The following is a 26,024-nucleotide window of genomic DNA, read 5'->3' on the forward strand; positions in this document are numbered from 1 at the left end:
TGTGAAACTCATGAGTCTGGGGTAGAAACATGCTAAGAGCTTGTGAGTGAAGGAGAAAGGAGAGAGCAACAGAAGTGCTAATGGTTGGGGTACAGAACAGACTGCTCAGCTGATGGAAGAGAGAGACGATGCATCCTTGTCACAACACAATACACATACAGAAGCAAGAAGTGTGGTGATGGGGGTGTCGACCATCCAGATATCTGCTACAAGTCTCATGTGGTTAGAAACAGGGCACCCGACAGGTTCTTGACTTACTTTGGCAACAATTTTATCTCCCAGATGGTAGAGGAAGCAATTAGGGGAACTTCAACTCTGGACCTAATTCTGACCAAGAAGAAAAAAATAGTTGGTGAAATGAAAATTGATAGGAACATTCAGAGAGAGTTACTATGTCATTTTGGAGTTGAAGGTAATCAAAGAGGGTAAGGTGGACTTCCAAAAATTCAAAGAAAAGAGGCATGACTCAATGGCATGAGACTCAGAAGGAAAAACGGTTTAAGAAGGTTGAGGAGCTTCCAAATATCCAACAGTAACTGCAGTCACAATGGTCCTCTCAGGAAGAAAAGATGGGTGATATTAAAGTAACCTGGCTTTAATACGGCTGCATGAAGATCTCTCACAGGTCAGATTTTTAAAGGACTTGTTTAAAAAGATGGAAAGGGGGCATGTAACGAAGGACTATAAAAGAGTGGAATGAGCTTATAAGAATATCAGGAGAGCTAAAACTCCAAATTAGCTAAAGCTCGCAAAACAAAATAAAGATAAAATGAAACAAAATGCTAAAGACAACCATCTATTCGTGTTTAAATTATGTTTAAGACCTTAACACCACCGTAATGTCTCCAAAGTCATCACAAAAATAAATAAGTAAAAAAATACAACAACAACAAAACAAGGAAAGTTTATAGTTAGTAGCAGCAGATAATAAAGAGAAAGCAAAACTCTCTAACTCCTATTTTGTTCCTCGATTCTCCATCAAGGAGAACGATTGTCAGACTGAAAAAGGGAGAAGTAATTAAACTCTAAAATAGGTTTTAAAAAAAGATGTAAGATAGCACATAACTGATCTACCCTAAATGAATTACTGTGCTGGGAAGGGTACATCCCAGGAAGCCAATAGACGTTGCCGACAGGCCAAGGAGCTGCCCGCTGTGGACAACTGAGGACTCACAGGATGGAGAGGCACTGGAAGATGAGATGACCCAGGAAGCATAAGTGTTCAAAAAGGGGAAGAGGGCAGGCTTCCCAAACTACAGAACAGTGATCTGGAAAGATAGTCTAATGGATTATTAAAGGGATGGCCTATAAGCATTTTAAAAAGAAAGTCGTGAACACCAGAGCTAGCTTCAATTCACTGAGACGAAACAAGTCAGTTTGTGCTGGCTTAGTTTACTCTAATAGATTTACTATCCATTAAAGATCCATAGCTACAACTGGCATTCTTAAGATCCAAATGGAGAAATATGGGCTGAATCACAGTGCTACTGGTGGCGTAGTCGAACAATATCCATGGATGATGACTCATGAAGACACGACTCTGGAGGGTGGTTTGTGTATGTCATATCACAGGATCTATCCCTGGCCCTGATATTTTTATCAGAAACATGGATGACACACAGAAGGCAGGCATATCAAATTTGTAGATGACAAGAAACTGGAAAATAAACATGTAGCATGACAGAATCCAAAACCAAATAGATCAACCAGTTAAAATGGCAGGATTTCCAACTCTCAAGTGACACTCTTTCCTAAGTCCACTGAAGAAGATTCTGTAACCTTCTTCAGAAAAAAAATCATAAAATAGTTTCACAATGACCGCTTGGCAGGGAGAGTGTTGAGGTGATTCAGGCAGCAGATGGGTGGCTGAGCTAAGTGACCTTTAAGGTCTTTGCCAACCGTGAGCTCTCTGACTCTGCTTGTAAGAATCTGTCTCATTTTCTGAGATCTCCAGAAGCAGTTCCCAGCCTTCCTCGGGAACCCACAGAATGTTTAACAACATGAAGGACAGCGTTTCCTCTCCTCTTTGTCTTGATCTTGAAATATTTTTGAAATGTAATTTTTTCTCCTTATGTTTTTATTGTTTTCCCCACTAGCAAAAGTTCTGACTAGAAAATGTGATGGCACAGATGAGCATTTTACATCTATGAGATTTTCCCTGTCAAAATGTTTTAGACATGTAAATAACTATATTTATTTTACGTACTCACAATATCCCATGGATAGCCCTTGAAGGATTTAATTTCGAGTCAAGCAAAATCACTGAATTGTTCTCTAAAATGGCTAAAACCACCTTCACATGAAAGCCCTACATAAATTGTTTTTACAAACTAATGCCCCCCCCCCAAATAATCCTCAAGCTCAAATGCATATCTTAATATCAGTATCCCATCAATGGCAACTAAATACATTTAGTAAAGAATGAGATATCCTTCTTAAAAGCAAGATTTTCCCACACTTACTCATTTATCTCTAAGGCTTCATGAGCTGCAGAAATCCTAGCTTGGGGATTTCTCTCTCGCCAGGCTTTCTGCATTACTATTTTAGAAAAACAGAACAAAGCAAGTCATACAATACACATAATTAGAAAGACTCAGGACAGGACAACAGCTAAACTGATAACTTCCAGCTTGAATTACAAGAGAATATTTCACTTACCAGAAGAGCCAGCCCAAACCTCCAAAACCACACAAATATGTTCTAATTTGCTTTTCAGTTGTCCTTCAATTGCTGAGACCAAGTCTTTCTTGCGCTCATAAAACGACAGAACTGAATTTTATACACTAATCTGTAATCTATAAGCTTAGAGACTTAATCTTGATGGTTTCTTAATCAACAAAAGAAAAGGCACTCTAACAGATTTAATATTTCTTTTGCTCATTAGTGCCATTTGTTGTTAAAGAATGTTTGTTATTTTACACATTTTGAGATGACATTGCTATTAATCTCTTCTTCCCTCTACTTCAGCACAACTTAATTTCTATTGGTCATTTTCCAAAGCACTTGCTACAGGCTCTGGATATTAGAACATTTTAAAACCATTTGAAGAATTGAGTTGGGTTAGAAAAAAGTGCTTTAGGCTCTTGCTTGACATGTGTACCTGTTCCCAAAGTTTGCTGCAAACCCCTTTTCCAGTGTTTGAGCAGCATTTGAGTAGACTGTGGGAAGCTCAATGCTTCGAATATTTATGTTACTATGAAGTTCCAGCATGCAAAGAGTACCTCCTAAAAAAGAGCAACAATCTCCTTATCTGTTTTATAAATTTGTGTCTTCTAAGGTAGTTTCTTAGGAGTACGTGTATACTCCTCTTCTTAAAGATTTGTTTTCACCTATTTACTTTAAGGTTGGTAATATAAAAAAATATCTGTAGGACTATTTAGGACTCAAGCAGTGTCAAGTGCATGTTCAACAAAGTCTTTTCTAGGATGGAAAACAAATATGGATTCCAATAGCCAAGGCCATGTCCCCACTCAGTGCTAGTAAACCAATAAATAGGCATATAAATCACTACAATATATTTGTTAATCATTTAGATTCACTGAATCCTAATTTCTAATTAGAATATCATCAAGAAGACATGACCCTTCATTCTATCTCAACCAACCAAGAATTAATTAGCTTCATGTAAGATTTCTATTTCTTTAAAACATGTAAATTCAACTTTAGTATTTTTTTAAATAATAATTTAAATTATAATGAGGGGACTCATTACTACGATACTTCATTGTGATAAAGCCTTCATTTAGGTATCAGAATTCTGGGTTCTACTAGTCAACCTCCAATTTAATATTTTTTCCATTGGGGTTTTTGTAGAGCCAGATACTTTAAAAGCAGCAACCTTGAAACTTAAAAACGACCAAAAGGCCCTCCCACTTAGCAACTAACTAAAGGAGTTTCCGTACTTGCATCTGCGGGACGCAGATGGTCCGAGTCACAAGTAAAGAAAGTCTGGTGGTCCTGGGCAGAGAGATTCATGTCATAGTAAGTCAGAGGCTCTCGTCCTGTCACCCAAGTGTACCTGTAAAGGCAAAGTAAGATTGTCAGACACTTCTAAGAAAGGAAAGCAAGACCTACAAAATATTAAGCTGCACAGGAGTTGAACTATCAACCATTAACTGAGCACTCAAACTTTGCCAATGAATAAAAAAGTGTGTGTGTACAGAGGGTACCAAAAAAACGTATACACATTTTAAGAAAGGAAAAAACTGTATTAAAATTATAATACTCAATATATACCGATAGCAAAAGATGAGTACAAGTCATGTGTGTACATTTTCTTGACACCCAAAATGTTTTATATATAAAATCACCCTATTCTCCCTTTAGAAAGTATCTCCACAGTAAAGAAGTAAACATTTTCCCCTGCATTTTTGGCATAAAACTTTACTAGCACTAGCTGATGAAAACCTTCCCTGATTAGTATTATGACTAGACATTTCCCAAAAGCTATGACAGACCATTCTGATTTGTCTAATTACACTGCAAAATTAAATTTCAACCTAACTTCTGTGGCTTCTTCATAACCATGTTCCAGGTAAGCTTCAAAACATTTTGACTGTGTAATATGTAATAAAAAGAATAACTATAATTGAAAATTTCTAAAAGCGACACATTTTTGTACATTATTCCAATTTCAATGCTAAAATATTTGCAAAACAGAAAAATCACAACATTTGAAGATAGTATCAAAAAAATGGAAGCACTAAGCAGACTCTTACAATGACCCCTGAATGAACCAGCAAAAACATGTGCTGCTGTCTTTGCTCTCTGAACTGGACCCATTTGTCTCCCAAGCTGCCAAAATGCTTACCGATTATATTCAGCGCCCCGAAATAAATTTAGTGGATTTCGCCATACTTTGCATTCTGAAACAAAGAGAAATATGAAAATGCTACACATAGTTCAGAGACACTACAAGCTAATTAATTCAGCAAAACACCCTTCCTGGCCATTTGATAAGATAATTTTATTCTCTGTTCTCTAACTGGGAAGCAATGAAGGAAAACTCTGGGTGGTTAATCAGGAAACGTGGCTCAGGCACCAGGACTGTGGAAAGTTCGCCTAATCTCTGTAGGCCCACGTTTCCTCATTTATTAAGTCAAGGTATGTGCCAAAATCAGCTGGTTCATAACTTCTACAGTCATTTCTGGAGGTCTAAACAGACTCTATGAATTTACTTCTAAAATTGTAGGTAGATGACATAGGTGGAAGCAAAACTACGTTCTGTTACTCTAAAACATATCTTACAATAACTTCATATATGACAAGCTAAAATTACACTCTAGTATAATAAGCAAAGAGCCTTACATTCTTAATTAAGATCTATGTTAATACTGATTTTGTGATAATTCAATGAAGTTTTATATTGCTAATAAAGTTACCATTATTGTAGGAAGAAATGCTATGAAAATAAATTGTTTTAAAGCGTTTAATATTATTTACTAATGCAGATACATGTATTCATCATCAGACTAATATTATAACGTTAGCATGTACTAACAGATTATACATCTTTGTTATACAAGGACCACAGAAATTTACAACCATGGGACTTTAACTTAGAAAAGTCAATCATTAGCTTTTAGGACTGTTATATTAAGGGTGTGACTAATAAGCTACAATTCTTTTAACAAAGCTTATGATTAAGACTTTCTACTGATTCAGAATAATGTTTTATTAGACAATAAATTCAGTTAACAGTACTTAAAATATCCCTGTGTGTGTAGTCAGCCACAGAACACACCCGAAGACATACGAAGTCGGACAATTAAGTTTGTGAACTCATCCTAGAAAAAGTACTACATACCTCATTGCTGAATATCATTAGGGCCAACTTCAAAATACTCCCCTTGGGAAGCTATGCACCAACGCCAGTGCCTAGTCCACCCTTCAAAGCAATTTGGAACTCTTTGTCTGGAATGTCCATCAGAGCTGTCGTCATATTACCCTTGATGTCCTGAATGTCATCAAAATGTCTTTCTTTCAATATTTCCTTTATCTTTATATAAAGAAAGAAGCCATTGGGGGCCAGATCAGGTGAGTAGGGAGGGTGTTCCAATACGGTTATTTGTTTACTGGCTAAAAACTCCCTCACAGACAGGGCCATGTGAGCAGGTGCATTGTCGTGATGCGAGAGCCACAAAAACTTCAAGTCATCTAACTTTTCCGAACAGCTTTTTCAGCACTTCCAAATAGTAAACTTGGCTAACTGTCCAGTTGGTAAAAATTCATAATGAATACACCCTCTGATAGCCAAAAAAGTTAGCACATCATTGCAACAAGTTCACGAACTTAATGTCAGACTTCGTATGCACACAAAAGTGAGCAATTACTGCAGAAATGAAAAGAACATTAAAGGCCATGGGGAAATCATGAAGATTCTACCTGCAGTCCTGTTACATTCAATATCCATCCTTCTACCCACCCAGCAATTCAGCCACCTGTCCAATGAGCACCGAGCTCTCAGTGGGGAAACCAAGTAAACCATCAATTACAATACAGTGTGAAAACAAAGAACCTAAAACACTATGGAAACACTGTGTAATCTCAATAACGTTTTGTTAAAATAGTGAATGAAGGGTGTGCACATAACATGAAAACATGTTTTTATTAAACAAAGATAAATTTATCTTTAAATTAGGGCAAGATCACACTTAAAATGTACTCAATATTTTATAAACAACAGCCCTAAATTTTCTGTCATTTGAGCTTAACTTGTCATTTAGGAAATGACCGTTGCTCAGGTAGCATTCAGCATCTTTGAGTTTTATTCTTGAGAAACTGAAATTCAGTGGTTGTCACTTCATGTAGCACTAACAAGAAAATTAGGCTTCCTTTAAATACTTTTCTTCCAGACACAAAGCCTCTGAGAGGTGTCACCACTGTACTCCAGACCATGGTTTGACTCACACTGGTAAGCCAGACAACCACAACTGCTGTTCTCGTGGCTATTCTAGCTCTTAGGTCTTCATCACTCCCAACTCCTCCCCAGAGGATGTCTTTCAAGATTCAAACTTCTCCTCTTACAAAACTTAATGAATATTGCAAGCTTTGTATTCAACATACAATAAACATGCACACAGATTTATGTACAAAGGATGCTCATGGTGCCATAATTTATAATAAAACAAGGACTTTGGGGGTGATACCTCTCCCCCACTGAATTTCATGTGAAATATTAGTAAAAAGGTTATGGCAAATAATTTGTCTCCAACAAATATTATATTATCTGGAAAGATAAGCACTGTTCAAATATCAATGGACAAATTACAAAGTAAATTGCGTTCAATTAAAATTGAAATCCAATTTTATATATTGGATGCAAATGAAATTATTTCTAAATGAAAACAACTCCAAAGAGAAATGGTGTGTATGCCTAAAGTATTGAGCAGTATCTGAAGCAACTCTTTATTTAAGAAGTGCCTCAATACAGCCAGCAGGGGGTGCTACAAACATTTTGAAATATAGTTTTTATGACTTCTATTAGAGAACTGAACTTTTTTTAAAAAAGGATGAAGAAGTACAAATCACTAGTTATAAAAATAGTCAAGGATGTAGAGCACAGCATAGGAAATAAAGTCAATAGTAGTGTAATAACTATAGATGGTGTCAGATGGGTACAGTCTTTTGGGGGGGGATCACTTTGTAAGTTATATAAATGTCTATTCAGTATGTTGTACACCTGAAACAAATATTGTATGTCAAATGTAATTGAAAAATAATTTTTTTAAAAAGGGAATAGTAATACAATTAACCAAAATCAAGAACTGTGGAGAGGGAGATGGGCAGTCTTCACCTTTCATAAAAGGGAGTCAATATTAAATTGAAACATAGTAGTAAAAAAAATAAAACAGCAAACAAACAAAAATCATTCTTCACATTAGTGAAACAAAAATCATTTTTCACATTAGTGTTATACATGTGGTTTGTATTCAGTTTCTTCAACTATTCCTGCAACTTAGAAATGAGAATCTAAGTAATTGTAACAGATGTAAACTGTTCTGAGAAAAAACATGTGATGAAGAAATACATAAGAAATCTCTTCATTAGCTATATCCTTCAAATTGAAGGTGCCGGGCAGGTATAACTTTCCTTTAAGAAATAAGCAATCTAGAGGTCAAATATGAACACGTGCCAAAGTTTCATTTCAAATTAGGTCATAGCCACATTAATTTCTTCTTTGGGGCTCTGTTTCATAATCTTATCTTTAACACAAAAACTCTTGGTCTGGAATCACTCGGGGGAACATACCCCATAAATATCAGACTGCCTGATGGTTTTGTGATATGGACAAAAGTTATAAATGCCAAACATATTAGAATATGAAGATTTAAGTCAAGAAATTAAACTCAGGTCTCCAGAGGGTAAAAGTTTTTCCACATGCGGTCCAGTTTCTTATCTTATTTGTGTCTTTGAGAAATAAATTCCTTGTTTAAGTCAGAATTAAAAGTTTACCTAAAAGGAATTTTCCATTCTCCAGGAACAATAATGTCAGGGCTCTTTAGCAGCACGCATCATCGACCGGGACTCCACCCAGGACGTGCTAACAGCACTAAGAGTTCAGCGGAAAATGTGCCCCTGATACAATAAACGCACTCTCCCTGGGGCTCCATCCGCAGCGGCCCCCAGTGGGCTCTGTGCCCCCAAACGCTGACGGAGACGTTCTGACCTCAGCGAGCAGGCAAGAATGAAACACATGAGCAAGAGCAGCGTAGAGAACAGAACAGCGCTCGTCCCGTTCCTCACGCACGCAGAACAGAGCCCCCTTTGTCACAGGAGGATGACTATGCGGTTCCGTGCGGAGACCAAACACAAAGCCTGCTTACACCAGCACGGCCTTCTCAGCCGCAGCTCCAATCGGTTCTCCAGCCGTCCCTCTTACGCACTACTCCCCGCTCTAGGCGCTGGGCTGCAAAAAAGAGACGTGTTATGCCCTAGAGGAGCTTACAGCCTTGGTAGAAAAGTGAAAAGGGCACTGAACTGTCATCGGGCATCTCACTGAAGTAACTAGAAGGATCCAATGTTCCAGGAGGGCCGCAGACTTTCCCTTTGTCCCACTCCTCAAGGAAAGAGAGAACTTGGTTCTCATAGAAACCAAAAGGCTCGCATGTCGTGTTGCTTTTGATCACACGGAAGAAAATATTACTCTACATCGAACTTACTGAACTCTGAAAGCTTCTTTTTCCTAAAATTAAAAATGATATAGAATCCCCACTCCCACAGCCCTCAAACATATAAATTACTCATTCATAGCCTAGGAAGATTTCTTACACTAAAAAGTTACGACCTCTTCCCAGAATCTACAATCTGATAATGATGGTAATATTATTACAAACAACAGCAACTTTTGTCGTAACTATAAGTCTGATTTTCATTGAGACTTCTTTCTATAACGGGGTTTAAAGCTCAAGTCACCTATGTCCCTTAACATAAGTTAGTGAGGGGCATATAGTAGGCCCTTTTTACAGAAGTAGAGAGCAAAGCACAGAAAAGCTATACAATTCCCTCCAAGTTCATATTAATTCAGATGAAGTCCAGGTATCCAGACTGCCCAACAATTATCCATTATATGCAACAGACCTGAAACCTGCAACATCATATTTTTAAAATCCTGTGCCTTCATCAATTACATTTTCCACTGGATAAACAGTTTTTAAAACTCCTCTGGGGAAATGTTATGCACTTTTTAATAACACTTTTAAACATTTCAGTCCCAAAGTACAACAGAAAAGGGCCCTAAGTGAAGTTTCATCACCTGTATTAGAACAATCAAGACTAACGTCAAGCCCCAACACACATGAAAAAATGCTCAACCTCACTAATCATCAGAGAAATGCAAATAAAAACCACAATGAGATATCACCTCACCCCAGTTAGAATGGCTATCATCAACAAGACAAATAGTAACAAGTGGAGAAAAAGGAACCCTCATACACTGTTGGTAGGAATGCAGACTTGTGCAGCCGCTATGGAAGGCAGTGTGGAGGTTCCTCAAAAAATTACGAATAGAATTACCATGTGACCCAGCAATCCCTCTCCTGGGTATCTACCCAAAAAATCTGAAAATATTTATCCATAAAGACATGTGTGCTCCAATGTTCACTGTAGCTTTATTTACAGTGGCCAAGACATGGAAACAACCAAAGTGTCCTTCGATAGATGAATGGATAAAGAAGTTGTGGTATATATACACAACGGAATACTATTCTGCCATGAGAAAAGATGAAATAGTACCATTTGCGACAACATGGATGGATCTTGAGGTTATAATGCTAAGCGAAATAAGTCAGACTAAAAAAGCAGAGAACCCTATGATTTCACTGATAAGTGGTATATAAAACTGAAAAAAACAAAAGAACAAGAAAAAGAAATGAAGAAACAAAAACTCACAGACAATAGTTCAGTGGTCACCAGAGGGTAAGGGGGGAGGGGGATGATAGACTGAGGGTGATGGAAAGAGAACTGACTCTGGGTGGTGAACACACAATGTGATACATAGATGATGTATTACAGGATTATACACCTGAAACCTATGTAACTTTACTAACAATTGTCACCCCAATAAACTTTAATTAAAAAACAAAGATTAACTCCACGCCAGTCAATTTCCTTCATGTGACCCTACATATATTTATTAGCTTTGATATCTCAGAAATGAACATCATACATATCAACTTTAAGCCGTCATTAAGAGTAAAAAAATATCCATTTTGTTAAATAACTAAGCTTTAATGTTTTAGAAAATAACTTTTCAAAATAATTATTTAAAAAAAAATTATTAGAAGGCACAAAGTAACATGTAGGTAGCTTTCAATTCAACGAATATGTCACTCCCTCAGATTCTTTCATTTGTTAGCAATCTGCTTTATTCTGGATAGTGTACTACTTTCTTCAAGAATACTGCCAAGATGGTTAAATCTTTAATGGTATCTCTCAGACAGTTCTCATCAGTCATTTCTGATCTAAATCAATCAACTCTACCAAATAATGTGTAAACTGTGAGATAAGTTTCTTAAATAAATGTTCACCAGGGACTAAAACTGTTTTGCATTTTCACCACTCAACTGGAAATCTAATCTATACTGTACTAGAATGTAAATTTTAGTGGCAAACGGTTTTAAAATATATAATAAACGTAGGCTAAAAGAATCACTTTGAACACATACACAGACTTTGGTGAGTACAAATTGAGTTTCCCCTGATTGAGACTATTACAGGGCAACCCCACATCTTTGACATGCGGCAAAATGAGGGACAGATTTGAAATGCAAGCACTGCAAGGCCTGGGTCTGAGGAGCATCACTGAGCTGAGCCCAACCCCAGCTGAACCGGGAGCCATAGCTCAGTGTGTGCATCGTGCCCCCATCCCATTCCCGGAGGAGTCTGGGCACGTGGAGGACGCTGCCAGACGGCCGGCCCTCCTCCGACTGGATACTTCTGCACGCCCTGACTTAATCCTCTGACTGCTCCATGCAGCAGATGTTATCATTCTCTCCATGTGTGCAAATTAAGATATTAAGGAGGGTTAAAGTGAACTGCCCGAGGCCACAAACTGTAAGTGGCAGAGCCAAGATGAGGCCACATCTGTCTGACCCCAGAGCCTGAGCTCCCGGTCCTCACCAATCCTGCCACTGAGCTGTTTCTAAAGTGTTTAGCTAATGTCACTTCAGAAATAAGGTTCTATACTGTAGTACAGGGTTTTAATGAAATTATTTATTTTAGTCGCCTAGTCATTACATTAGTCCTGAGTTTATAGACCTCACGAGGACTGGACTCCATTTTTCAGTTAGTGCTTCAGACCTTGGACTCTGAAGTGAGACCACCCCGGTGCCCAGCCATGTGATGTCAGGCAGAGGACTTCACCTCCCTGTACCGCAGCTTCCTGCACCATGAAATAGACACAGTAACAGTGACTGCTTCGTGGCGGTCACTGGGAGGATTAAATGAGACAATACGTGCAAAGCTGACAGAAGGCACTAAGAGTTACTATTACTCAAACTACATGGCTTTCTATGGGGAAAATTATTTGCTCTGGTGTCCTGAGAACTCAAGGATCTACAAAGGTCTTCGGATATACTCGTGTATCTTTGCATTTTACCTGAATTTCTTCATCTTCACTGCTTTCCTTTAATTTATTATCTGTATTTAATTGGTGTTTGAACTGCCTCTAGCAATGTAATAAACTTTAACTTAGAATTCTAGGTGAAATTCTTTTTCATAGTTTTATATTAAAAACTTTACATGGGTTAAATGAGATTCAAATGACATGATTTGCAACAGAAAGCAAAGAGACTATAACCAGAGTTTGTCTAAAGATCCAGTTCTATGCAAGAGGCTATGAAAGGGTCTCAGAGAATTTAAACTTGTCTTTGGCAAGGACACTTCTCACGTGATGGAACACCCTGCACTTTTCCAAATATCTTGAAGAAATTTAACGCTGCAAACCTTGTCTTTATGGCATCTTATTTGAGAACAGGGCAAATTATCAAACAGATGTTTCCATAAACCCAAATTTAGAATGTTACTGGGCCCTGAGAATCCATTCCCTTAAGACAGGGAAAAATTGGCCACGTTTTTCATCCTTAGGCATCATCAGCTCAAAAGCTAAGTTGAATTAAGAAATGGCAACAAGAAACATGGTGACATGGCAAATATACCAGCAGCGTTTATCACAAACTGTGTATTTGTGAGAAAACTAGCAGTTCAGCTCCCAAATAATGCAAAGCAAGTAAAATATTCATAAATGTTAACCTAAGCCAAACAATCTATATTTGGCTAGATTAAGAAACTGTATAATTAACTACATTTCTCCTCTGGCCCACAGATAAAAAGATTACTGCAAATTTTGAGAGGCTTTGCACTCAGGTCAATCTACATGGATCCAAAAGTTAAACAAATACACGAACAGTCTGCCCTTTTACAATCCCAACCTCCTCACTCCCCATTCCACCCACCCCACCCCAAATTATTCTTAGGTAGGTCAGCTTTTAATCAGAACAAATGATTCTTTAAGCTACTCTATGAGTTTTCATATAGATTAATGTTTACACCTGGTATTCTCAGTTTATTTTTAGCTTTTCCAATGATTTTCTCACATAAGCAATGCCACTGAGGTGCTTTTGCCAATGTTGATGAGACTGTCAGCCATGTCGTTTCGTGTAAGAGTCAGCCAAAACCTGTCCTACGACGCTCCAAGCAAATCAACAGATTCACCCGTCTGTTATTAAGGCAATAGTCATTTTATTATTATTAAGGCAATAAGAATTTAAAAACAAGTTCCTCTATTTAAAACAAAATGTTTCGATTACCCTCAGTTTTGACCTTCCCTTTCCTTTATATTTAGCTGAAACCAGGCTATGAAATAGAAAGTGATTAAGGGTAGAGATAAACACAATGTACTTCTATAACATTTTTCTTATTAAAAAATAAAAACCACCACAAGAAAAAAGAAGTGGAAAATGATATTAGTCCCATGGTATCTGGTATTTCCATATCAGCATACATGTTTGTTGGGCTGATTTAGCCAAATATTAGGAACCCAAATGTTAAGAAGTGGGGAGACTGGGTCTTAAAAATACTAAGGATAATTTCCATCTGCTTAAATGTAACTATTCGAACACTGTTATGACATCAGCTTATAAATACGGTATCTATTATAAATATAAATGAATAGAAATACTGCATCCATGCACAGTAGGAGACATTCAGTAAATACTAGTGGAATTAAATTAATAATAATATTCAAAAGTTCAACCTTAGGTGAAAACTCAGTACAAATAAAAATGGGAATTTCCATGATTATTACTGTTGACTGTATTTTTATAAAGGGTATTCAAGGCATAAAGCTGATTCAAGGCATCGACAAAGAGAGACAGCGAAATAACACTGACAGTAAGAAGAGTGTGGGCTCTTCTTTCCTTTGTTGCATAAAGGAAAGATGTAAGAAATTTAAACTGGGGAGAGAGAAAGAGAGATAAAAGAGAGAGAGAGAATTTTAATGACAATGAAAATGTATTGACAATAAAAAAATGGCCTCAAATGCGGCTGCCTTCTGATTTCAATCTGTTAATTTTCTACAATATTCTGTGTCATTCAAAGACTATCAGATAAGAGCACATTTGATCTGTGGGATCTTCCCAGAAGATGCAAAGTATCCACAACAGCTCACGTGATGATGACTGAATGATCAGAATTCCTCATTAGCATAACATGCCACACTCATTAGAGCAGCAGGGTAAAGTCATGGTTCACTTTGCTCAGGTCTCTTTCTGTTTCTTTCACAAATAGATGAGTTTACAAAGTCTTCGACAATTGTGTTACCTGGGTGGTGCCATCGCTCACATGTGTACCCTTTAGGATGAAACAATGTGTGCCTAGAGGTGCCCATTGCCACTCATGACCCGCTGGCGGAGGCTGTAGCAGAAGGGCATTGAATCAATATCGGGAATAAAATATATACACAATGCTCCTTGATGCTTATCACTGGGTAGGCAGGTATGGAATGTGGACTGAGGTATTCTAGGGGGGAATAAAAGACATCTTTAATTTCTTCCTCTTCATCCTTCAAGTCTCAGAATTGGTGCTATGACCCTCCTGTTGGGGTGAAGACTCCCTCCTTGTTCTCCGTAGCCCTGTATGGTTCCCTCATGCAGTCAGAGCACTTCTCACTTTGCCTCCTTCGGTAGACATGCAAGTTCCATGGGGACAAGGGCTTGGGCTTTTTAAAAAATCATAACATTCTTAAGACCTTGTACAAGGCCAGGTTCATATTAGGAACTCAGAAAATGTTTACTGAGTTGATGAAGAGACCAAACTAGCAAATTATATTCTTCCATCTTCTTTCATGGGTGGAGATTACAGTGCAATTTGCTACACGTTGCTAAAGATAAAAATATTAAGAGTCAGTCAAGTTGGAGAGATGTTGTACAACCCATCACAGAAGTCCTCCCAAGAGGTAGCAGTTGAGTTGGGTTATGAAAGACGAGCAAACGGGCGAGAGGGAGACAGACTACTAGGCAGGGGTCTGGAGAAAACACATCATGTTCAAGAAGAAGCGCAAAGGAGAGGGGCTGGCCTGTGACAGCAGCCGAGGCTGCCAAGGTAAGTTAGAAGCAGCGTCTGCTGTGCTAAGGAACCTGGGCTTTCTCTTCAATGGAGTGGAAACCAGGAAGCCGTTCAGCAGAGGAGCCATGTGATCAGCTCTAGTTAGAGATTCTGTAATTACACGGAAGAGAACGGATACATTCAATAATGTTTGGGAAACTAGGGACGAGACGGCTGCAGACTCAAGATGGGAACATTGGCCTAAATGATCATTAGCTAAATCAAATGAAACAGAAAGTAAAATTTAACAAGGTAAACATTTCCTTTTCCTTGGACGCTTATACTCTATTTCTCTGGTAGAGGCTGTTAACTCCTTGGGAAAATAAACTGCATTTTCCTCTGAAGTCTAATAGTAAAACAACAACATTCTTACTGTCATATACTCACAATTTACGAAAAGTAAGCAAGTAATGTTGCAAAAACTGGAGGACTTTCCATACCTGAGACGCTTTGCCTGTTGGAATCTGAGTCCCCGTTACTCGAGTTAGAATTGTTGGAGGAGTTGTTGTCAACCCCTCCCAGAAGGGGGCGCAAGTGGCTCACTGAGACTTGCTCAATGAATGACGTTCCATACTTGCGAAAATACCACCATTCAAATATCTAGAATAGAAAAATAATAAGCATGTTTATGGTCCACGTTACTGTTTATAATTTTACACACATGTCTATCAAATATGTTTCATTTACTAATTATATCTACCTTAAGTACTTAATTTTTTATTCCAAAAATGTGTTTATTTTAAAAATTACAGAGTTTAATAAAATTAAAATACCCATTATATTTTAAATTCTTAACGTTGTTTTCTGCATTTAATATTGGTCTTCAAGAAAAATCTATAACTATAATCATGGAAAAATCTATAACTATATCCATCTATAATCATGGATAAAAGAATACTGTTAAGAGTTGCTCAATATTATTTTCCTCCAAATTTACACAGTACTCTAAAAACAAAATCATCATAACTTAAAAAGAACTTCAAAAAAGCATACAAATAGGCCAGTTTTAGAAGTATGGCTTATGAAATATTCCACTTCTTGGCACTTTACATTCTGATAAAGCCATACCTGCATCACATTTTTAAGGTAGCAAAATTCCATTTAAAAAAATAAATAGCTCCTTATAGAAATGCTAGTTTTATGAAAAGAGTGAAAGGCATCCCATTTCATGTATGGATGGCACCCATCTGCTGAGAGACTGAGCAACGTTCCACCTGCTAAGAAGTGCTTTATAAACAAAAGCGTCTGTCTTCCACCACTAATGTTTCCTTGTTCAAAAGCTTACCAATTGTTATGTGCTGTGCATTGCAGAGGAGAAAAGAAATAACTCTCATTAATAAAAGGAAAGAAGCCATGATGCTCACATGACTAGACTGCCCTCGGGGCTCCCTGAGTGCTGGTACTGGATCCCAGCCTTCCCAGCCGGCCCCCCACCCCTCTCACGAATGTGAGATGGTCTCTCTCACATCCTTTGCTCTCCTCCCGGTCTGATTTGGAATTTGTTCCTTAAGCAGTCACAAATCATTATGCAGAAGAAATTTAGCAATCAACTATATCCCAAAGTCTCATAGGATAACTAAACTATATTTTTATAACATAATGTAGAATGTGGAATTAACATAGAATTCATTACCTTCATCCTTATTTTTATTTCATAAAAACAAGTTTTTGATATCTACTCTAGAATGGGCTTTGGCTATTATTTAAAAGTTGATGTTGTCTCTCTTTTGCTCTACCAAAAATTTCTTTAAAAAAGACAGAAAGAACATTTATGAACAACCAGAAGGAACTACCGATCAAACCAAGTGTTTCCAATCCTATTAACAGGACAAGTTGACTTAATTCCAAAGAGTTACCCCTTCTGACTACATGAATTTTCATGTGTTAAGAATTCAAGTAATTTCACTGGGCAGATGGGAGACAACGATATGAAAACTAAGAAGAAACAAGACTCGTCTGTACTATTTGGAATGCTAGGAATAAGTGATCTCGCCTGAAGAAGGAAGTTTAAAAATGGTAAATTTATGAACCATGGATCCAGCAGGGAGTTTTAAGCTCAGGTGAGTTATTTAATCTATTTGAATATGAATTTCTTCAACTGTAAAGTGGAAATCATATTTATTTTGATCATAAATCATATTTATTATTAAGGGTCCTCACTTTCCACAGACATGCAAAACACCTCGGCTCAAATGGCATGTAAGAGACCCAGTTCAGTGCCAGCTGCAGACGCTCTCAGAAGTCACAGCAAAGCCCTCATTTATTACACTGACGACGTGCACACCTCACATACTGCTGTGATGCACCCCTCTTTCTGCTGGTCTACCCTTCAGGCTAGTACAGCATCGGGTTGTTACTAAGTTGTTACTAAGTTGGCTGAAAGCCCTGGAAATCGCTGTGAAAAGGGGTGTTGCTCACCGTTTGGTCCCAACCACCCATCAATGCCCTGAAGAGATTAGAAGAGAAGGAAGGCCTCAAAGGACTCAGAGCTGTGGTCACAGCCTGGCAGTGGCTGTCAGTCACTCATGGGTGGGGGTGTGGGGGGCGCGTTCTTTGCCCCCAGTCCTGGCTCTGCTCTCTGCGTTATGCTGCTTGGACACACATCAAGCCTTACTTAGTTCCTTGTTCAGCTGCACAGCACGAAGGGCTCCACACCAGGCCTGAGCTGTGCTCCAGGGGACAGAGCACAGACACGGCCCCTGCCACAGACCCATAATGCCTCTCACAGGTGGCTCCCACCACAGAAACACATTGCAATGCTTCAGATTTCTCAGTTCCTCCAGCAGAATCCCAGATGTCAACATTAAATGGGACTTTAAGGGACCATGTACAACCTCCATTCAGAAATGAGGAATGAGTATGAAGTGACCTGACCAAAGTCACCCAGCTGATTAAGGAGCTGCTTAGTCTGTGCCACTAATCTTACAAGGGCCCTACCACAAGATATCTTTTTATAACTCTCTTGATCATTGAACAAACACAGACAGGCATAGCCTATCATTTCCCTTTTCAGATCTTCACTGCAGCGTCCTCTCACTCCACTGCCCCGCAGAGCTTTCTTCCTGTCAAAACCAGTGCAGAAGTAGTCTATCGAATGGGACCAGAACATTCATGCTAAGGTATAAATGACTCCTATCATTTCACGTTTACATTATAATAGGAGACAGACCTCCAACCCAGTATTGCTAAGTGGGAAGAATGGACGTCAGCAAAGACGGGATTATTTTTGCAGCTGTTTGGGGGAGAAGAGGAGGAACTTCTCAGGCCTCTTGTCACAGCAGTAGATGGCTTCTTACCCATCACTGTCCTTCTTTATGCTCATGCCCCAAACACCCTGGAGCAGAAGCTCCAACGTGTCCTGAATGGACAGCCAGTGAAAGAAGGGAAGGACTTGAAGCCTTCTTCAACTTCAAACCAAGTCTCTTTTTGGGGGTCTCAGAGTAAGAGTCTGTGCCCTGTCCTGAAACACGCAGGCTTCGGGTCAGCACCTCAGCGTATTTTAGAAGAGCCGCACTGACCCAAACGGGCAGCTGGTGTTTCCTAACATGAACAGATTGGGTGTCACTTTGAATTCTTCTTGCTGGTGCATAACCTACGACATAAACCAGGAAGCTCTCGTAAGCAAATTTTGATTTTAAAATTAGCCTTCAGACATGCCAGTAGCTTACTGGGCTTGCCACAGTGGAACAAAACAGTTTTTCGTCTGACAAATAACCATAAAATTAAAATACAAATTTATGCATGTCATAGTCTAAAAAACGTAATCTCTCTAGTACTTTTATCCTCTCATGCATCCACCCCAAGGATTACACAGATTAAGTAAAATGGAAACTAAAAAGGATCAACTGGGTTTAACATTTAGGAAGCCAACAGAGACCCTACCATGTAGCTGAAAGGTGAAAACCCTGATACACTTCAGGATAGCTGAGCTGTATGACCTAGGCTGGTTCTCTTGATTCTCTGGGGCGCAGGTATCTAATGTGTAAAACAAGGTCACAGTAAGCACTCTGTTAATGCTGGCTGGCTGGCTGGCTGGCTGGCTGGAAAGAAGGGAGGGAGAGAAGGAAGGAAGGGAGGGAGAGAAGGAAGGAAGGGAGGGAGAGAAGGAAGGAAGGGAGGGAGAGAAGGAAGGAAGGGAGGGAGAGAAGGAAGGAAGGAAGGAAGGAAGGAAGGAAGGGAAGGAGCAAGGCTGCACTGATGGATGGTTGGAAGGTTGAATGGATGGATAATAAGGACTGGCCCAGCGATTTAATGGGACATAATCTAAATAAACAGCAGGACCAATGAAAGGTTTTGTGTTCATTTTGTTTGCTATAAAAAAGAGAGGTCTACACATATTTGTGGACAAGGAAAGAATCTAGTGGAAAGAGAGAAACTGAAGATGCACAAGAGTACAAGGTACCAAGAGACAAAATGCCAAGAGCTCAGGAAACACAGCCACCCTGCCTCAAAAAGGAAACCGACCATTTCTTGCTCTGAGACAAAGAAAAAAGAAGCGGGGTAAGGATGAATGACTAGGGGGATACATTCCATGTTGGAAAGCAGGGTGTGATGTGAGCTGTGTCACATGTAAGAAGGGATGAAAGTGAGTGACATTGATCTCGGTGAAGATGGCAGGTGAGGTTTATCTTCTGAGAATGAGGAAGTGGGGATGGGATTGGGGCTGTGAGGGTGGAAGAAGTGGTTTGGATCTACACCTTGCAGATCAGAAGGCCCATAAGCTATACTCAGGACCCAGATCACATTTCAAACAAACACCCGTCAGTCAAGGACTCAGTTCCCGATGCCCTGTGACCTCCTCCGTTCCTGTGCACAGAAGCAGAGCGGGGACTACGAGTGCACGGGGCTGGGGTGGGGACCCAGGATCGCAGCAGGCCTAAGGTGCAAACTGCCTCATCTCCCGCAGGGAGGGAACAAGAATGTGACAAAGGGATAGCAGACAAAGCCCTTCCATATTTCTTACAGACCTAAAAGCTGAACCTTTCCTGAAGATGCCTAGATTGTTCACAGCCAATAAGAGCTCCTCTTCTTGAATTGCATGTTCTATATATAAAATACTTCTCTTCATGATTATACTCTGTATCACACTCAGAAATACTTCAAGATTCCCATTTGGTAGGACCTTAGTGATTCCACACCGATTCCGTTAAATCCATGGGAAATACAAAGATGTCACAGTCTGAAATTGACTAAGTGCTTCCTAAGGATTAAAGTAGATGATGATATCACAAGAGGATAAATACAGTGACGGTGGAGATTAAAGAGGAAATATGAAACTTTCTAGCAGTCTACTGCTATGGAAAAGCTGCCAAATTGACACCTGCTCTAAGTCTTCAGAAATATATCTAGTGGTAAACAGTTTTTGACAAGAGGGGATCTTCTGGGCTTAAACGGGATAAATCAAGGCCAAGTTGCCATGGGTTTTAGTAAGATCCATAACCTTTTAGTTTCCTGTTAGAATTCTCAAGTCCATCCTTTTCTTCAGACCCACCAAGCCTTTCAAAGTCCCTCCCAATTCCTCATGACAAACTTTTTTTTAACTCTTGGCTCCTGTAGGTTTTGCTTAGAAAGCGACACAGGGGGTCTGGACCTCCTGCTCCCCTGGTCTCAGCCAATCCCTCCTCAGTCACCTGTTCCCCTAAACAGTGGAGGGGGCTATGTGAACAACTGGTACTCACGCCTTTCCACTCCCTTTCCTGGCCACCTATTGCTTTTAAAGGAAGAGACAAGACAGAGAAGTGAGTTCTCTTCAAGGTCGACAGCCCATGATCCACCCCTACCCAGGTATGTGTGTTCACAGGATGAGATTTTCCATCGTAATATTCACGACTGCAGCTGGGAGGGAAGGGTCACTCTCCTGAGGTGACGCTACAGAGACCAGCGACAGCTGGGAGGTGCCAGCCTATGCTGTGTGCCCCAGGCCCCGCCAGCTCATACAGCTGGTCTGAGGTGGTGCTCAGAGTCCATGATTTTAAATAAGCTCCTCAGATAATTGTGATGCAGTCGGTGAATTCTTTCACTCACTGGATCTCTGCGCATTTCCCAAATATTCCTAAGTGTTTACCCGGACATACAGCTGTATGCAGAAACACAGATATGGTCCCAGCCTTTGTGAAGCTTCCATTCCAGAGAGGACAGACAATAACTGATGACACAAATAAAATATATGATTACAAACTATGTTCAGGACTGGCCAAATCTGACCTCACCTACGGCCAGTTGGAAGAAGACAAAGTGGCCAGAGAAGACTGCAGTCTGCCTCCCCTGTCTTTTCTCCTTTCTTTTCTCCCCCGCCCTCTGTCTAACCTAACTGACCCATTTCTGTGAGTCTGTTCACATGAAAACATCAACTGCGAGACACTGCTACCACCTCCCTCCCTACTCAGCACCTACGTGACGCATGTAAAGTGACGCTGTGGCAAAGCAGGGGATTAAGTCCTGGTCCTCACTCCACCCTTACCTCACAAGGTGACTTGTGCGAGTCCTAAGATGTCTGGGTGGCTAGTCTCTAGGTCTTCACTGGTCCCAAATGGATGGCTTCTGAGGGTTCCCGCCCCCAGCACTTGAACTGCATGGTTTTCAAGCCTTTCACTTTGGGATCAAATGTAAACTGAAAAAGCCAAAAGGGAAGTTTTGTCCCTTTATCCACCATTAGCTTGTTCAGCTCCTTCACATTTGCCACATCTAATCATGAATCTGACCCACTCAAACACGCATGTCCAGACGCTGACAGGCATCTAGCTCTCTCTGGCCTGGACGTGGTCTCCTGCAGAAGATCACTGATTTCATGGCGACCCCACAAGCTGGAACCTGATCAGGCTGAACAGTCTCCTCCCACTGTCTTCAGGCTCCCCAGCCACCTGACCCCACAGCATCGCTCTCAGTCTTTATTCTAGAGCCAAGAGACAAGCTGCTTCACCATGCACTCAGCCTGAGGTCTGTAGGGTACTTCCCAAACCCCAAGGGCCCTTCCAACCAATTCCCCGAGCGTTTTTTCACTTGCAGATCCAGAATCACCACCATTTGGCTGATCCATACGCCTGCCAATTGAAGTGCTACTTCAAGTGCAGGTTGAGTTCTTTAGATGAATGGGAAACAAGTTCAAAGGGACCATAAAAATCTTCCCGTCCACATATCTGCCTTACCACTGTCAGAAGCAAACACAAAATCCAGAAATTTTCTCTACCGAAACAAATATTGCCCACAGAGGCTACTTCAAGCAGACTAGGCATGCGCTTGCTAGAGCAGGTAAAACACAAAATTGGTAGGTTTGGGCTGTGACGACAGGTGCAGCTCCTGTGGCTGTAACGGGACTGAGATGAAAAGGCTTGTGCCAAGCGGGCAGTGAGGCAGCTTGACACTAAGCAAGAGAGAGAGAGCCGCCTCGATGTGTACCTGGGCACAGGATCAAAGGGAAGAGCGGGAGGCAGGTGGGTGACAAACTCACTGCCACTTTCAACCCATGCAATTAAGAACTAGCAGTGACATCTAGTGAAATGCACTGATTAGTCCTCACTTATTTTTAAACACATTAGTGTAAACGACAGCGGCATTTGGCAAACACATTGTATTTCTATCTATATTTGTCCAGTTAATTGACTTTTTCTTCACAAGAGAAATACCAGGGTTTTTGTATGTCTCTTTGTACTTCTCTTCTCCTAAGACATCACATTACGTGACCATCTCAGGCTTCAGCATAGGAATGCTGAGGTCCCCAAACAACCCGCGTCCCAGGGGCCGCCCTGAGCTGTGATGCTCACTGCCTGACCCCACACGCTCAGGGGGCACATTAGGTAATCCTTTGGTGCCAGGAGACAAACCACTATGCAGCTCTACGCACACAGCTATTTGCAAAGCACCTGATGCTTTACCTCAGCGCTGCCTTTCCATGAAATGCACGTGGCAGGAAAGAGTTGTGGCTGAACAGAAACCTCCATCCCGGGTACATTTTGAGGTTTAGCAAAGCTGAGTCCCCAAACGCTGGGCAACACTAGTGTCGACAACCTGCTAAGCAGGCACCAAGGCTGTGAAGATCTGTCATACTGTGGTTACTCTGCCCTCAGTACAGGCCGAGCATTTCTGACAAACGCCATTCAAAATCTTCACACACTAGAGGTTTTCCTGTGTCACAGTTTCACATGGGTCAGGAATGCCCTCTGCTTCCAGGCAACACACCCTAAGCCAGCATGGGAGTGACCAGCTTCCAGGAGCTGCGTGCCACATCACAGACGAGGAAAAAGCCCCAACCTGGAAGTGCAAAACAGGCACGCTCTAGGGGAACCCCTATGTTTGGAGGACAAGAAAAGCCAGCTGGTGGGACATCACTGTCCCTGAGTTAGGAGGGAAAAAGACTGTTTGGGTCTAGCATATCAGAGAGAAAGCAAATAACCCTCATACCTGTAACTGATTTAAAGCCTAAAGCTCCCACACCAAGATACTGCTGGAATGAAATGAGAACCTGCCATTTGTCCACAAGATAGAAACGCAGCTGAGAACTTAACAAGAGATGCGGTGAGATGAGTGATAAAAGCACGGTTGTGGTGGGAGCCGCCTGGGCTAAGGTCCCGCCTCACCATCTGCCAGCCAGCATGGTGACCTAAGGCAGGTGTCTTCCTCGTCTGTTCTGGCACCCAGCTTATGCACAAGTAGAATGGAAACACAGCCATCATCTCACTGCATGTTGTGAAGAGCAAACGTGTTAGCATGTGAAGTGCTTAGATCAGAGCCCAGCAAAGAACAAGCACCACCTGAGCAGGTCAGGGACTTCAGGACCACCCGAGAGTCAGGATGCATACCCCAAACCTACCTGTCTGCATCAGACCGAATCGCTGTTACAGTATAAGATTGGTATTCAAATTGTATACAACAATGGTCACCTATTTTTCTCTTTATTCAATCAAAAACAATTTGGAAGTTCTTTTAGAAAACAGTATTAAAATATTATTTTAAATGCAAATGAGACTTATTAAATAGAGACTTGCAATACCTTCTCCCTCCACCCAAAAAAAATACGTATGCTAAAAGGCTGTACATGCTTATTAATAACTTATCAAGCATGTGAAAGCATTCTCCAAGTTTGGAATTTCTTCAGTCCATTTAGGAATATTAAAGTGGGAACCTAAAGACATAGGTTCTAGGCCTGGCTTTGCCACAATCAACATGAGCTCAGGAGAGTCACTTCCAGTTTTACGAAGGCCTTGTGAGGACTGCATTTGTCTCAGGTCCTCACAGAACAGGGAAGACTTCGGCCACAGAGGAGTGTGCAGACGGGTACGTAAGCAGCAGTAGGATATAATACGAATGGCCACACACACCTCACGTGGCCCACTGCACTGAGCAGCATGTGGTACAGTGACGTCAGCCCCTGTCAGAGGGAACTTAAATGTGCCCCCTGCACCTGGGCGTGGTCTGCAGCCAGCTGGAGCTTTCCATTTCACTTCCACTTACATAACCATCTTGCAGTGCCCCTGGTTGATGGTCTTCACATTCCTGGTCCAATAACATCAACTTGAAACATCTCTTCCCTTGAGTCTAGTGGCCCACGTGACACAGCAGAGCCAGACTAACCTGAATATGCTCCGGCCACAGAAAAACACGCTCCCCACACCACCACCATCCCTCACCTGTTTGCAGGTTTCTGCCCTGCACCCATTTCCCATCTTTTCACTGGGGCTCCTTACAAGCTGTAGGTTCTGAAACCCTCATTAACCTAGGTTCACTTACGAGTTGTTCTTGCTCTATATTTTTGTTCCCTTCTCCCCTAAAACTTTTGTTGTTTCTAAATCGTCTCTTAACATAAACTCTGTAATATCTTTCTTGTCCCTGTTTCTATAATAATTAGAAATCACAGGGTTATGTGGAGAAAGAGAAAAAACCCTTCTAAAACCACTTTCTCCTAAACATCATTTAATTATATTAGAGTGATTCCACAGAGTTTAGATGGTCCTATTTAAGGTCACGTAAATTAAAGGACTTCAGGTTTTATAATTTATCACGTCAGTAACCATTTTAGAGCATAAAGTAATTGAACCATAGAGATGATTATCATATTGTTTTTTGGCTATTTTGGATTTTTAAAGGAATAGGGAAATAAATGTAAATTTTTAGAGAAAAGAACATTGGATGGGGGAAGCTTAGAAATGCCACACCCACTTCAATAAATTTAAAGAAACTTAGCTATATTTCTACTGACATTATGTCTAATATTTATTTTGAAAAGGGTACTGAAAAATATTTTTAGTTGAGCCCATTCACATTTATTCTATAGGATCTTAGACACAGAATTGTGTTTCCCTTTATTTTCTATTTTATTTGCATTTTGTTTTCCCTTTCAACAAAAATAATATGATTGTTTAAAAACATTTTTCCAATATTTTAGAAATATGTAACCTAAGCAGTGAAAGGCATCTGTAAGTGCCCAACCCAACACAGATGTATACACACATGTGAGGTAATCACCGCAAGCTGCTGGTGTATATTGTTCTACATTTTTTTCCTGTACATGTACTACATATATATTAGTAATCAGCGTGTTCTTAAATAGGAAGGATTCCATCACTTACCAAAATAAGCCCTGATATTAGAGAGGACGTGCCTGTCAGGGCCACGTAGAACTTCGGGGTTAATGTGTTCAAAAACATGCTCACTGAAAAAGAAGAGAGAGGGAAAAGAACAAGGAACACGTCAGTGTGCCAGCGAAAGTGACTGAGTCATTTTTCTTTCTGTTGAAATCATTTGTTCCCTGATGATAGGAATTCTTAGAACCATAGCAAAGCCCCCTTAAAATGGTTGAGCAATACACAAGCTCAGAATACTAGTTGTCAAGTTATATATCCTAAAAGAAGAAAGCTACATACAGGAAAAAAGTGCAGCTTGTTAGTTTCGGCCTCTCCAAAGTATTGTTGTGAGTGCTTTTCATGGAT

The 26,024-nt window shown here is 40.3% G+C and overlaps 1 protein-coding gene across 14 annotated transcripts in view; it reads right to left on the reverse strand.

The window, feature by feature from the left end:
• Positions 1-26,024, reverse strand: part of ST7 (suppression of tumorigenicity 7) — a 253,061-nt gene that overhangs the window by 88,000 nt on the left and 139,037 nt on the right. For 10 of the 14 annotated variants that reach the window (XR_016021958.1, XM_074315679.2, XM_074315680.2 and 7 more), the window contains exons 2-7: positions 25,665-25,747; positions 15,543-15,702; positions 4,811-4,865; positions 3,903-4,018; positions 2,463-2,538; positions 259-327 (exon numbers count right to left, since the gene is read on the reverse strand). Coding sequence is in view for 13 of the 14 variants with exons in the window: in XM_074315679.2 (XP_074171780.1) it covers positions 259-327; positions 2,463-2,538; positions 3,903-4,018; positions 4,811-4,865; positions 15,543-15,702; positions 25,665-25,747 (559 nt within the window). In the remaining variant the exon portion in view is untranslated. The remainder of the gene's footprint in view (positions 1-258; positions 328-2,462; positions 2,539-3,902; positions 4,019-4,810; positions 4,866-15,542; positions 15,703-25,664; positions 25,748-26,024) is intronic. The other 4 variants (XM_074315681.2, XM_074315683.2, XM_088799961.1 and 1 more) reach the window with 1 other exon arrangement.

This window comes from Rhinolophus sinicus, chromosome 8 (assembly GCF_057876585.1).
Source record: "Rhinolophus sinicus isolate RSI-liver-muscle chromosome 8, RSI-T2T, whole genome shotgun sequence".
Taxonomy (NCBI): Eukaryota; Metazoa; Chordata; class Mammalia; order Chiroptera; family Rhinolophidae; genus Rhinolophus; species Rhinolophus sinicus.